Consider the following 13,126-nt stretch of genomic DNA (forward strand, 5'->3'; position numbering starts at 1 on the left):
AATGTGTTTCAAATCATAAAAAGTTTTTTTCTTCTTTTCATAATTTATTAATTTATTAAATTTTCTGTAATACTGTTCCTCTCAGGGAGGAGGAGTCCATAAAATCTACGAGTGTTTGTTAAATGCTGTGTTTAATTAATGAATGTGTAAATTCTTTAAATGCCAATTAATAAATTTTATTTAAATTTGTTTTTTTCTGTACAAAAAAACTAAATTATGTTGTCATAAATTATGAAGATATTTTGAATATTTTCTTCACAAGAATTTTTGTGGCAAGTTAATAAAATATGATATTTTGTAAAAAAAAGTATTTACGTTTTTTTCTCAACATTGTGAATGAGTGCCAAAACATATGCTGCATATATTGCGTATAAAGAAAATTTTGGCAAAATTAGTTTTTATAGCATTTGAAAGATGACAGCATAAGAACAAAGATTTATTTAGACAGATAACATGTTTTTGAATTAAGAGCCAAAGAAGAGACAAAGGAATCATATAAGAGATGAAAGTGAATTTTAAACAACAGACATATGTTGGATTAGCAAGGACAACAACCCCGAGAACAGAACTAGAACAGAGCTAGAACAGAACTAGAACAAACTAGAACCGAACCTAGAACAGAACTAGAACAGAACTAGAACAGAACTAGAACAGAACTAGAACAGAACTAGAACAGAAACTAGAACAGAACTAGACAACTAGAACAGAACTAGAACAGAACTAGAACAGAACTAGAACAGAACTAGAACAGAACTAGAACAGAACTAGAACAGAACTAGAACAGAACTAGAACAGAACTAGAACGGAACTAGAACAGAACTAGAACAGAACTAGAACAGAACTAGAACAGAACTAGAACAGAACTAGAACAGAACTAGAACAGAACTAGAACAGAACTAGAAAAGAACTAGAACAGAACTAAGAACAGAACTAGAAACAGAACTAGAACAGAACTAAACAGAACTAGAAACAGAACTAGAACAGAACTAGAACAGAACTAGAACAGAACTAGAACAGAACTAGAACAGAACTAGAACAGAACTAGAACGAACTAGAACAGAACTAGAACAAACTAGAACAGAACTAGAACAGAGAACTAGAACAGAACTAGAACAGAACATAGAACAGAACTAGAACAGAACTAGAACAGAACTAGACCGAACTAGAACAGAACTAGAAAAGAACTAGAAAAGAACTAGAACAGAACTAGAACAGAACTAGAACAGAACTAGAAAAGAAACTAGAACAGAACAGAATTAGAACAGAACTAGAAAAGAACTAGAACTAGAACAGAATTAGAACAGAAATAGAACAGAACTAGAACAGTACTAGAACAGAACTAGACAGAACTAGAACAGAACTAGAACAGAACTAGAACAGAACTAGAACAGAACTAGAACAGAACTAGAACAGAACTAGAACAGAACTAGAACAGAACTAGAACAGAAACTAGAACAGAACTAGAACAGAACTAGAAACAGAACTAGAACAGAACTAGAACAGAACTAGAACAGAACTAGAACAGGAAATAGAACAGAACTAGAAACAGAACTAGAACAGAACTAGAACAGAACTAGAACAGAAATAGAACAGAACTAGAACAGAACTGAACAGAACTGGAACAGAACTCGAACAGAACTGGAACAGAACTAGAACAGAACTAGAACAGAACTAGCACAGAACTGGAACAGAACTAGAACAGAACTAGAACAGAACTAGAACAGAACTAGAACAGAACTAGAACAGAACTAGAAAAGAACTAGATCAGAACTAGAACAGAACTAGATCAGAACTAGATCAGAACTAGAACAGAACTAGAACAGAACTAGAACAGAACTAGAACAGAACTAGAACAGAACTAGAACAGAACTAGAACAGAACTAGAACAGAACTAGAACAGAACTAGAACAGAACTAGAACAAGAACTAGAACAAACTAGAACAAAACTAGAACAAAACTAGAACAAAACTAGAACAAAACTAGAACAGAACTAGAACAAACTAGAACAGAACTAGAACAGAACTAGAACAGAACAGAACTAGAACAGAACTAGAACAGAACTAGAACAGAACTAGAACAGAACTAGAACAGAACTAGAACAGAACTAGAACAGAACTAGAAGAGAACTAGAACAGAACTAGAAACAGAACTAGAACAGAACTAGAACAGAACTAGAACAGAACTAGAACAGAACTAGAACAGAACTAGAACAGAACTAGAACAGAACTAGAACAGAACAGACTAGAAACAGAAACTAGAACAACCTAGAACAGAACTAGAACAGAACTAGAACAGAACTAGAACAGAACTAGAACAGAACTAGAACAGAACTAGAACAGAACTAGAACAGACTAGAACAGAAACTAGAACAGAACTAGAACAGAACTAGAACAGAACTAGAACAGAACTAGAACAGAACTGACAGAACTAGAACAGACTAGAAGAAACTAGAACGAACTAGAACAGAACTAGAAAAGAACTAGAACAGAACTAGAACAGAACTAGAACAGAACTAGAACAGAACTAGAAACAGAAACTAGAACAGAACTAGAAACAGAACTAGAACAGAACTAGAACAAAACTAGAACAGAACTAAAAACAGAACTGGAACTCAACTTACAAATTTGTATAAATTTCCTTTATTCCTCTATTTAGTTTAAAAAAATAGTTTATTTAATTTGTTTTCATGTTCTAAACCTTTTATTTGCTTATTTACTTACTTAATCGTTAAGTCTAGACTAAATCATTTTAACGTCTCAAAACACTAAATATACAAATGATTGCTTTCCTTTCATTTTGCAATTCTCAGCCTAAGTTGACAACTTCATAAACTTTTTTATTCTTATTACTTTATAATGAACCTTTCAAAAGCAGGCAACAGCCTGTAAAAAGTAATAAACTACTTTAATTATAGAAAAAAAAACGAAACGTTTAAGAAAAAACCTGAACAATTGAAATCGTTACCATGGAATTTCATTACCTTTTCGAAACTGAAAGTTGCAGAACAAAAAAAAAAAGTTGTAACTTTTTCTCGTTACTCTTTCAGCAGCACAAACGTGTGTTTGTGACAATTTTATTTAAGAAATTGGTTTTTGTTTATTACAACAATTGTTTTGCTGCTGCAAATAGTACGTGTCGTTAACACGTTTCCTTTATTTGCCACAACGAGAAAACAAAATTGAAACTGAAATAAAAATAAAATATAAACTTTTCCATTCATCTGTACGGACTTGTTTTGTTTTAAACTATTTTTTTGTTGTTGTTTCATTGAATTGTAGTTTTTTGTTTTTACCTTGACTACCTGCCTGTGGCAGTATAGTCAAATTAAATAAATAAATAAATAGAAATAAAAACACAAATAGAAACTAAACACCACAACTTTGTTTTTCAATACACACGGATCTCAATTTCATTTGACGTTGCAGCTTTAGCTAAAGTAAACAGTTCGTCGTTGCTGTTGTTGCATGCAACATAAGTTTCAATATGAACAATAGTTTTGGCTGGTATTAAAAACTAAATGCTACAATTGAATTGAATTGTGGTCGCGAAGGAAAAGAAAACTGTTTCGCAAATGGAAAAGAAAACAACGAACTTAATTTCAAATTGAGAAGTTTGTCACTAATACGACAGGAGTGAGCTGGGTGAGCGAGTTTTTCAATGACACATGCAAATATTGAATGTTTTTCTACTTTGCACTTTCACTTGTTCGAGAATAAAGGCTTAAAAGTAAAGTCACGAGAGCAAAAACTAAAAAGGATTACTTTTTGTGATTGTGTGCAATGGTGGCAGATTGAGTTGTTTTCATTCAGCTTAATTAGTTTTTCGATTAAGGTTAACTTTCTTTGGAGTGGAACAAAAAAAAAATAAATATTTTTCATTAAATTTAATTCTTGAGATTGTATCCTTATTATTGATAATATAGTAAGCGCCTTACAGCATGCTATATATAACAATTAAGTTGTAGTTCAGTTCTAGTTTAGTTCTAGTTCAGTTCAGTTCTAGTTCAGTTCTACTTCAGTTCTAGTTCAGTTCTAGTTCAGTTCTAGTTCAGTTCTAGTTCAGTTCTAGTTCAGTTCTAGTTCAGTTCTAGTTCTAGTTCAGTTCTAGTTCAGTTCTAGTTCAGTTCTAGTTCAGTTCTAGTTCAGTTCTAGTTCAGTTCTAGTTCAGTTCTAGTTCAGTTCTAGTTCAGTTCTAGTTCAGTTCTAGTTCAGTTCTAGTTCAGTTCTAGTTCAGTTCTAGTTCAGTTCTAGTTCAGTTCTAGTTCAGTTCTAGTTCAGTTCTAGTTCAGTTCTAGTTCAGTTCTAGTTCAATTCTAGTTCAGTTCTAGTTCAGTTCTAGTTCAGTCCTAGTTCAGTTCTAGTTCAGTTCTAGTTCAGTTCTAGTTCAGTTCTAGTTCCGTTCTAGTTCAGTTCTAGTTCAGTTCTAGTTCAGTTCTAGTTCAGTTCTAGTTCAGTTCTAGTTCAGTTCTAGTTCAGTTCTAGTTCAGTTCTAGTTCAGTTCTAGTTCAGTTCTAGTTCAGTTCTAGTTCAGTTCTAGTTCAGTTCTAGTTCAGTTCTAGTTCAGTTCTAGTTCAGTTCTAGTTCAGTTCTAGTTCAGTTCTAGTTCAGTTCTAGTTCAGTTCTAGTTCAGTTCTAGTTCAGTTCTAGTTCAGTTCTAGTTCAGTTCTAGTTCAATTCTAGTTCAGTTCTAGTTCAGTTCTAGTTCAGTCTAGTTCAGTTCTAGTTCAGTTCTAGTTCAGTTCTAGTTCAGTTCTAGTTCCGTTCTTCTAGTTCAGTTCTAGTTCAGTTCTAGTTCAGTTCTAGTTCAGTTCTAGTTCCGTTCTAGTTCAGTTCTAGTTCAGTTCTAGTTCAGTTCTAGTTCAGTTCTACTTCAGTTCTAGTTCAGTTCTAGTTCAGTTCTAGTTCAGTTCTAGTTCAGTTCTAGTTCAGTTCTAGTTCAGTTCTAGTTCAGTTCTAGTTCAGTTCTAGTTCTAGTTCTAGTTCAGTTCTAGTTCAGTTCTAGTTCAGTTCTAGTTCAGTTCTAGTTCAGTTCTAGTTCAGTTCTAGTTCAGTTCTAGTTCAGTTCTAGTTCAGTTCTAGTTCAGTTCTAGTTCAGTTCTAGTTCAGTTCTAGTTCAGTTCTAGTTCAGTTCTAGTTCAGTTCTAGTTCAGTTCTAGTTCAATTCTAGTTCAGTTCTAGTTCAGTTCTAGTTCAGTCCTAGTTCAGTTCTAGTTCAGTTCTAGTTCAGTTCTAGTTCAGTTCTAGTTCCGTTCTAGTTCAGTTCTAGTTCAGTTCTAGTTCAGTTCTAGTTCAGTTCTAGTTCAGTTCTAGTTCAGTTCTAGTTCAGTTCTAGTTCAGTTCTAGTTCAGTTCTAGTTCAGTTCTAGTTCAGTTCTAGCTCAGTTCTAGTTCAGTTCTAGTTCAGTTCTAGTTCAGTTCTAGTTCAGTTCTAGTTCAGTTCTAGTTCAGTTCTAGTTCAGTTCTAGTTCAGTTCTAGTTCAGTTCTAGTTCAGTTCTAGTTCAGTTCTAGTTCAGTTCTAGTTCAGTTCTAGTTCAGTTCTAGTTCAGTTCTAGTTCAGTTCTAGTTCAGTTCTAGTTCAGTTCTAGTTCAGTTCTAGTTCAGTTCTAGTTCAGTTCTAGTTCAGTTCTAGTTCAGTTCTAGTTCAGTTCTAGTTCAGTTCTAGTTCAGTTCTAGTTCAGTTCTAGTTCAGTTCTAGTTCAGTTCAGTTAGTTCAGTTCTAGTTCAGTTCTAGTTCAGTTCTAGTTCAGTTCTAGTTCAGTCCTAGTTCAGTTCTAGTTCAGTTCTAGTTCAGTTCTAGTTCTAGTTCAGTTCAGTTCAGTTCTAGTTCAGTTCTAGTTTAGTTCTAGTTCAGTTCTAGTTCAGTTCTAGTTCAGTTCTAGTTCAGTTCTAGTTCAGTTCTAGCTCAGTTCTAGTTCAGTTCTAGTTCAGTTCTAGTTCAGTTCTAGTTCAGTTTTAGCTCAGTTCTAGTTCAGTTCTAGTTCAGTTCTAGTTCAGTTCTAGTTCAGTTCTAGTTCAGTTCTAGTTCAGTTCTAGTTCAGTTCTAGTTCAGTTCTAGTTCAGTTCTAGTTCAGTTCTAGTTCAGTTCTAGTTCAGTTCTAGTTCAGTTCTAGTTCAGTTCTAGTTCAGTTCTAGTTCAGTTCTAGTTCAGTTCTAGTTCAGTTCTAGTTCAGTTCTAGTTCAGTTCTAGTTCAGTTCTAGTTCAGTTCTAGTTCAGTTCTAGTTCTGTTCTAGTTCAGTTCTAGTTCAGTTCTAGTTCAGTTCTAGTTAAGTTCTAGTTCAGTTCTAGTTCTAGTTCAGTTCTAGTTCAGTTCTAGCTCAGTTCTAGCTCAGTTCTAGTTCATTTCTAGTTAAGTTCTAGTTCAGTTCTAGTTCAGTTCTATTTCAGTTCTAGTTCAGTTCTAGTTCAGTTCTAGTTCAGTTGTAGTTCAGTTCTAGTTCAGTTCTAGTTCAGTTCTAGTTCAGTTCTAGTTCAGTTCTAGTTCAGTTCTAGTTCAGTTCTAGTTCAGTTCTAGTTCTGTTCTAGTTCTGTTCTAGTTCTGTTCTAGTTCTGTTCTAGTTCTGTTCTAGTTCTGTTCTAGTTCTGTTCTGTTCTAGTTCTGTTTCTAGTTCTGTTCTAGTCTGTTCTAGTTCTGTTCTAGTTCTAGTTCTAGTTCAGTTCTAGTTCAGTTCTAGTTCAGTTCTAGTTCAGTTCTAGTTCAGTTCTAGTTCAGTTCTAGTTCAGTTCTAGTTCAGTTCTAGTTCAGTTCTAGTTCAGTTCTAGTTTCAGTTCTAGTTCAGTTCTAGTTCAGTTCTAGTCAGTTCTAGTTCAGTTCTAGTTCAGTTTTAGTTCAGTTTAGTTCAGTTCTAGTTCAGTTCTAGTTCAGTTCTAGTTCAGTTCTAGTTCAGTTCTAGTTCAGTTCTAGTTCAGTTCTAGTACAGTTCTAGTTCAGTTATAGTTCCGTTCAGTTCAGTTCAAGTTTTGTTCTAGTTCTAGTTCAGTTTTAATACAGTTTTAGTTCTTTGACATCAACCCCTTAAACCATATTTAACTAGAAAATAACATTACATTTTGTTGTGCATACTGCCCCTAAAAGTATACTTTTAGTAACTTAAACTTGTAATATTTGTTTTTAACTGGAAAAAAAATGCCCAAGCCCCCTTTATTTTACGAAATTTGAACTTTTAACATGTACTTAAAAGTAGTTTAACCTTTGTTTCTTTACATTAAAAGATTTGTGAGCTAAATACCTTTTTTTTTTGCAACATAAATATTATTTCATTGCAAAAAAAAATAAAATTTTGTTCATTAAATATATTTCATGTTTTGATGATGTGCATGTTGCAACATCTTTATTCCTGTAGCATTGTTGTTTCTATGATGATAACTTTATTTAGAGAATATGTGTGCAGATTGTTGTGTTTTAAGTGGAAATTTTAGACTCGGTGTCTAAAGACATCAAGCAAACAAACGGAAAGCAACACACTCGCTATTAGAATAGAAATTCTAAAGTAATTTTTCAAAAATAAAAAATTTTTTTTGTTTTTAATTTTTGTGTATTTGTTGATTTTTCCAACAATTTTTACAGATTTTGTATGTCCTCAAAAACAAACAGAAATGTGCAAAAATAATATAGAAGCAAAAAAGGAAAGAAAGCAATTGTATTGCATTTAAAACGTAGCTATTGTGGCGTCACCAAGCGAGCGAATGATGTCTGGTTGTTTAAACCGACTGTCTGTCCGTCGCTTTCAATTTACAAATACATTTGTAAAATGGTTTGCGTGTCTCTCGTTTCTTTTTGTTTGTCCGTCCTTCCGTCTGTTGGTTGGTTGATGGTATGGTTAGCATGGCTGAATGCATTTGGTAAAATGCATTTTGTGAAACAAAATTTTCTTTTAACGAAACATGTCTGAAAACTTTTTTTCGCAAATAAAAAAGTGGTTGTAGTTTTTTTCTTAGCCAAACATTTTTATTTTATTTGTTTTATCTTTGTTGACTGTATAAATTGTGACATTTTTTGGTTGTCTCTAACAATTATGAGAAAATGGTGAACAATTTTAAACGAACATGATACAATCGTGGTCTTTGGAAGTCGAGCAGCAGACAATATCTTTATTATCAAGTGAATTGCAAAACAAAAATATTTAACACTATTCAAAAGTGCTAAATCAGACAGAAAGATAAGAAAATTTAAAAAATTGTTTATGAAAGAAATTTAAATTCTAATCCAGTTCTAATTCCTTTCTAGTTCTGTTCTAGTTCTGTTCTAGTTCTGTTCTAGTTCTGTTCTAGTTCTGTTCTAGTTCTGTTCTAGTTCTGTTCTAGTCTGTTCTAGTTCTGTTCTAGTTCTGTTCTAGTTCTGTTCTAGTTCTGTTCTAGTTCTGTTCTAGTTCTGTTCTAGTTCTGTTCTAGTTCTGTTCTATCTTTTCTAGTTCTGTTCTAGTTCTGTTCTAGTTTCTGTTCTAGTTTTGTTCTAGTTTGTTCTAGTTCTGTTCTAGTTCTGTTCTAGTTCTGTTCTAGTTCTGTTTCTAGTTCTGTTCTAGTTCTGTTTCTAGTTCTGTTCTAGTTTTGTTCTAGTTCTGTTCTAGTTCTGTTCTAGTTCTGTTCTAGTTCTGTTCTAGTTCTGTTCTAGTTCTGTTCTAGTTCTGTTCTAGTTCTAGTTCTGTTCTAGTTCTGTTCTAGTTCTGTTCTAGTTCTGTTTCTAGTTCCGTTCTAGTTCTGTTCAAGTTCTGTTCTAGTTCTGTTTTAGTTTTGTTATAGTTTTGTTCTAGTTCTGTTCTAGTTTCTGTTCTAGTTCTGTTCTAGTTCTGTCTAGTTCTGTTCTAGTTCTGTTCAGTTCTGTTCTAGTTCTGTTCTAGTTCTGTTCTAGTTCTTGGTTCTAGTTCTGTTCTAGTGTTCTAGTTCTGTTCTAGATCTGTTCTAGTTCTGTTCTAGTTCTGTTCTAGTTCTGTTCTAGTTCTGTTCTAGTTCTGTTCTAGTTCTGTTCTAGTTCTGTTCTAGTTCTAGTTCTGTTCTAGTTCTGTTCTAGTTCTGTTCTAGTTCTGTTCTAGTTCTATTCTAGTTCCGTTCTAGTTCTGTTCTAGTTCTGTTCTAGTTCTGTTCTAGTTCTGTTCTAGTTCTGTTTTAGTTTTTTATAGTTTGTTCTAGTTCTGTTCTAGTTCTGTTCTAGTTCTGTTCTAGTTCTGTTCTAGTTCTGTTCTAGTTCTGTTCTAGTTCTGTTCTAGTTCCGTTCTAGTTCTGTTCTAGTTCTGTTCTAGTTCTGTTTTAGTTTTGTTCTAGTTTTGTTCTAGTTCTGTTATAGTTCTGTTCTAGTTCTGTTTAGTTCTATTCTAGTTCTGTTCTAGTTCTGCTCTAGTTATGTTCTAGTTCTGTTCTAGTTCTGTTCTAGTTCTGTTCTAGTTCTGTTCTAGTTCTGTTCTAGTTCTGTTCTAGTTCTGTTCTAGTTCTGTTCTAGTTCTGTTCTAGTTCTGTTCTAGTTCTGTTCTAGTTCTGTTCTAGTTCTGTTCTAGTTCTGTTCTAGTTCTGTTCTAGTTCTGTTCTAGTTCTGTTCTAGTTCTGTTCTAGTTCTGTTCTAGTTCTAGTTCTGTTCTAGTTCTGTTCTAGTTCTGTTCTAGTTCTGTTCTAGTTCTGTTCTGTTCTAGTTCTGTTCTAGTTCTGTTCTAGTTCTGTTCTAGTTCTGTTCTAGTTCTGTTCTAGTTCTGTCTAGTTCTGTTCTAGTTCTGTTCTAGTTCTGTTCTAGTTCTGTTCTAGTTCTGTTCCAGTTCTGTTCTAGTTCTGTTCTAGTTCTGTTCTATATCAGTTTCGAATCATTCCTAATAAGTTGTTTAAGTTTTATTTAAATTTTTACATACTTTAAGGGGGGGGCCAAAAAAAAAAACTATGGCATACTTTGGGCATTCCATAAATTACTTTTGTCTTTTTTGGCCTTTAAACAGCTTAAATTAAATTATTTTTTGCTCGTTTAAAGCCCTTAAAAAATATGAAACTTTTTTCTGTGATAATAAACTGTTGATATTTTATTGATTTCACATAAATATCCATTTTACTTAAATCTTTTCAATATTTTTCCCTTAGTTGTTTGTTTTTCATTGTTTTCTATCGCTTTCTGCTTTTTTACCATAAACTTTTAATTTGTAACAAATTTTCAATTTCTTGTTTTTGTTTTGCGCACTTTTTAAAATCCCCCCCAAAAAAACAAACAGAAAAACAATAATGGTAAAGTTGAGCTTGCAAAACGGAACAAATAGAAAAACGTTAAATGTATTTTTGATTAGCTGTAGTCGTTGCTTTTTGTGTAAGTTTTTCTACAGAAACTTTTCGGCCAAAGATAAATTATATAAACGAATGCATGAAGTTCATTATTTGTTGGAATAAAAATCAAGAAAAATAATGGCCATAATAATTGAGAAATAAAAGAGTATAACATTTTTTGGCGAAAGTTTTTTATAGGGAAATGTTTTTTTTTTTTTCGGGTTTTTTATAGTAAAATTTTTAACGAACTTTTTAGTGGAATTTGTTAAAACTTTACTGATAGTGAGTTAAAAACCTTAATTTTTTTATGTAGCATAAAAATTATTCGATTTTTATTTATAAATTAAAGAATTATTGTTGCATTTTAAATAAAAATTTATTTAAAAAATTAATTTGTTTGTGATTTATAGAAAGTGTAGCATATCTTCAGGAGTTTTTTAATAATATATTTTATTTTCTTTCTCTTTTTAGATCTTAACAACAAAATGCTGCTCTCATATGTTTAAGGAGAATCGAGACAACAAATCAAACTCCATGAATCGTTTAAATATTTTTCAACTTTAAAAATCTTTTTAACGATTCTTTTTATTTTTTTTTTTAATACTTTATAATTTCTTTGAGCTTTATAAACAAACAAATACAAACAAAACCTGCTGCTTCAGCTCCTCCACCTCCTTCTCCATAAACACCATGTCACTGTATAGAAAAATGAAACATTTACACAGAATTACCCATGTAAGATGGCGTTTAACATCCTTAAGCTGTAGTAGTAGTAGTAGCAGTAGAAGTATACCTTGGCTACATTTAAGCTCATTACTATTAATCCTGCTCAGCTATCACACACAATATACCCAGGCCCTTTTGTCCCTCCAAGTGTCAGTGTTTGGGCAGTGATGCCAATACGAAAGCGTATTGTGTCGATGCTGCATTAGAAGATGTGCCAATACAATTGAATCCAGAGACCAAATATATTAATTTAACTTTAAATAAAATACGCAATATAGAATTTACTTTACCCTTCTATATGAAATTGGAAATATTGGATTTATCGCGTAACATTATCGAGACATTGGGTTCGAAAAATTTCGAATATCAAACTGAAATGAGAACCTTAAATTTGAGTCATAATTTGGTGAGTTCTCTGCAAAAGGATGCCTTTAAAGGTTTAACCAATTTACTAGTGTTGGATCTGAGTTCCAATCGCATTGATATGGTGCATCCTTCGGCCATGTATGATTTATCCTCACTGATAGAATTGGATTTGACCAATAATAATATTGTTAGTTTGGAGGATAATACATTTCGTAATTTAATGTCTTTGGAAATTTTAATTTTTAAAAATAATCAACTGCTGGATGTGCCCGCCAATAATTTGCAACATTTGCATTCTTTAAAATCATTGGATTTATCTGATAATCTAGTGGAATATGTGCGCAATGATAGTTTTGAGGGTCTGAGGGAACTGGTGACTTTGACAGTAAGAGGAAATGTTATCAGTGAATTGGATTTAAGTGCTTTTGAGGGTTTAATAACGCTGAAACATATGGATTTGGCAGTTAACAATTTAACGGTAAGTTAACTAAATATAAAGCCTAGTTTTAGGCTTAACTATATCTAAAGCATAAACTAAGGCTGTTTAAACTTTTAACACATATTTAACAGTTTACTAATTAAATGATCTCTTTATTTTTCCTTAATAAAACCTTATATAATTGTTACCGATCTCTTCAAACTTCCTTTTACTTTAAATATTTTACCCCCAGAAACCTCACATCATTTCAAGCTTTAAAAGCACACCAATGTTGTTGCACGTAACTACCATAGCAAAACAGAAATTAGCCACAAAAAAACTATTCCCAACATAAGTGCCTGGGAATTGTAGCAGACAGTTGTAAAGATAATAGTTTTAAAGCCATTACAATATGCATTCCTAAACATGCACAATATTTTACTCACAAAAAAACATAATTTTTATAAGAGCAAATAAGGATGTGAAAAGGATAAAACTTTATGTTAAAAACATCAAATAGTTCAGTTCTACTTCAGTTCTAGTTCTGTTCTAGTTCTGTTCTAGTTCAGTTCTAGTTCAGTTCTAGTTCAGTTCTAGTTCAATTCTAGTTCTGTTCTAGTTCAGTTCTAGTTCAGTTCTAGTTCAGTTCTAGTTCAGTTCTAGTTCAGTTCTAGTTCAGTTCTAGTTCAGTTCTAGTTCAGTTCTAGTTCAGTTCAGTTCTAGTTCAGTTCTAGTTCAGTTCTAGTTCAGTTCTAGTTCAGTTCTTAGTTCAGTTCTAGTTCAGTTCTAGTTCAGTTCTAGTTCAGTTCTAGTTCAGTTCTAGTTCAGTTCTAGTTCAGTTCTAGTTCAGTTCTAGTTCAGTTCTAGTTCAGTTCTAGTTCAGTTCTAGTTCAGTTCTAGTTCAGTTCTAGTTCAGTTCTAGTTCAGTTCTAGTTCAGTTCTAGTTCAGTTCTAGTTCAGTTCTAGTTCAGTTCTAGTTCAGTTCTAGTTCAGTTCTAGTTCAGTTCTAGTTCAGTTCTAGTTCAGTTCTAGTTCAGTTCTAGTTCAGTTCTAGTTCAGTTCTAGTTCTAGTTCAGTTCTAGTTCAGTTCTAGTTCAGTTATAGTTCAGTTCTAATTCAGTTCTAGTTCTTTCTAGTTCAGTTCTAGTTCAGTTCTTCAGTTCTAGTTCTAGTTCAGTTCTAGTTCAGTTCTAGTTCAGTTCTAGTTCTAGTTCTAGTTCAGTTCTAGTTCAGTTCTGTTCAGTTCTAGTTCAGTTCTAGTTCAGTTCTAGTTCAGTTCTAGTTCAGTTCTAGTTCAGTTCTAGTTCATGTTCTAGTTCAGTTCTAGTTCATGTTCTAGTTCAGTTCTAGTTCTGTTCTAGTTCAGTTCTAGTTCAGTTCTAGTTCAGT

General features: G+C 32.7%; 1 protein-coding gene across 1 annotated transcript in view; it reads left to right on the forward strand.

Moving 5' to 3' along the window:
* LOC119605012 (slit homolog 1 protein) overlaps positions 1 to 13,126 on the forward strand; it is a 119,287-nt gene that overhangs the window by 87,134 nt on the left and 19,027 nt on the right. The window contains 2 exon segments of the mRNA XM_037957944.1: positions 10,699 to 11,060; positions 11,062 to 11,797. Coding sequence (XP_037813872.1) covers positions 10,918 to 11,060; positions 11,062 to 11,797 — 879 coding nt within the window. The 5' untranslated portion in view covers positions 10,699 to 10,917.

The sequence above is a fragment of the Lucilia sericata genome, unplaced genomic scaffold, assembly GCF_015586225.1.
Source record: "Lucilia sericata isolate MDLA Ls3-8-SP2 unplaced genomic scaffold, ASM1558622v1 Contig000451F_arrow, whole genome shotgun sequence".
Lineage (NCBI taxonomy): Eukaryota > Metazoa > Arthropoda > Insecta > Diptera > Calliphoridae > Lucilia > Lucilia sericata.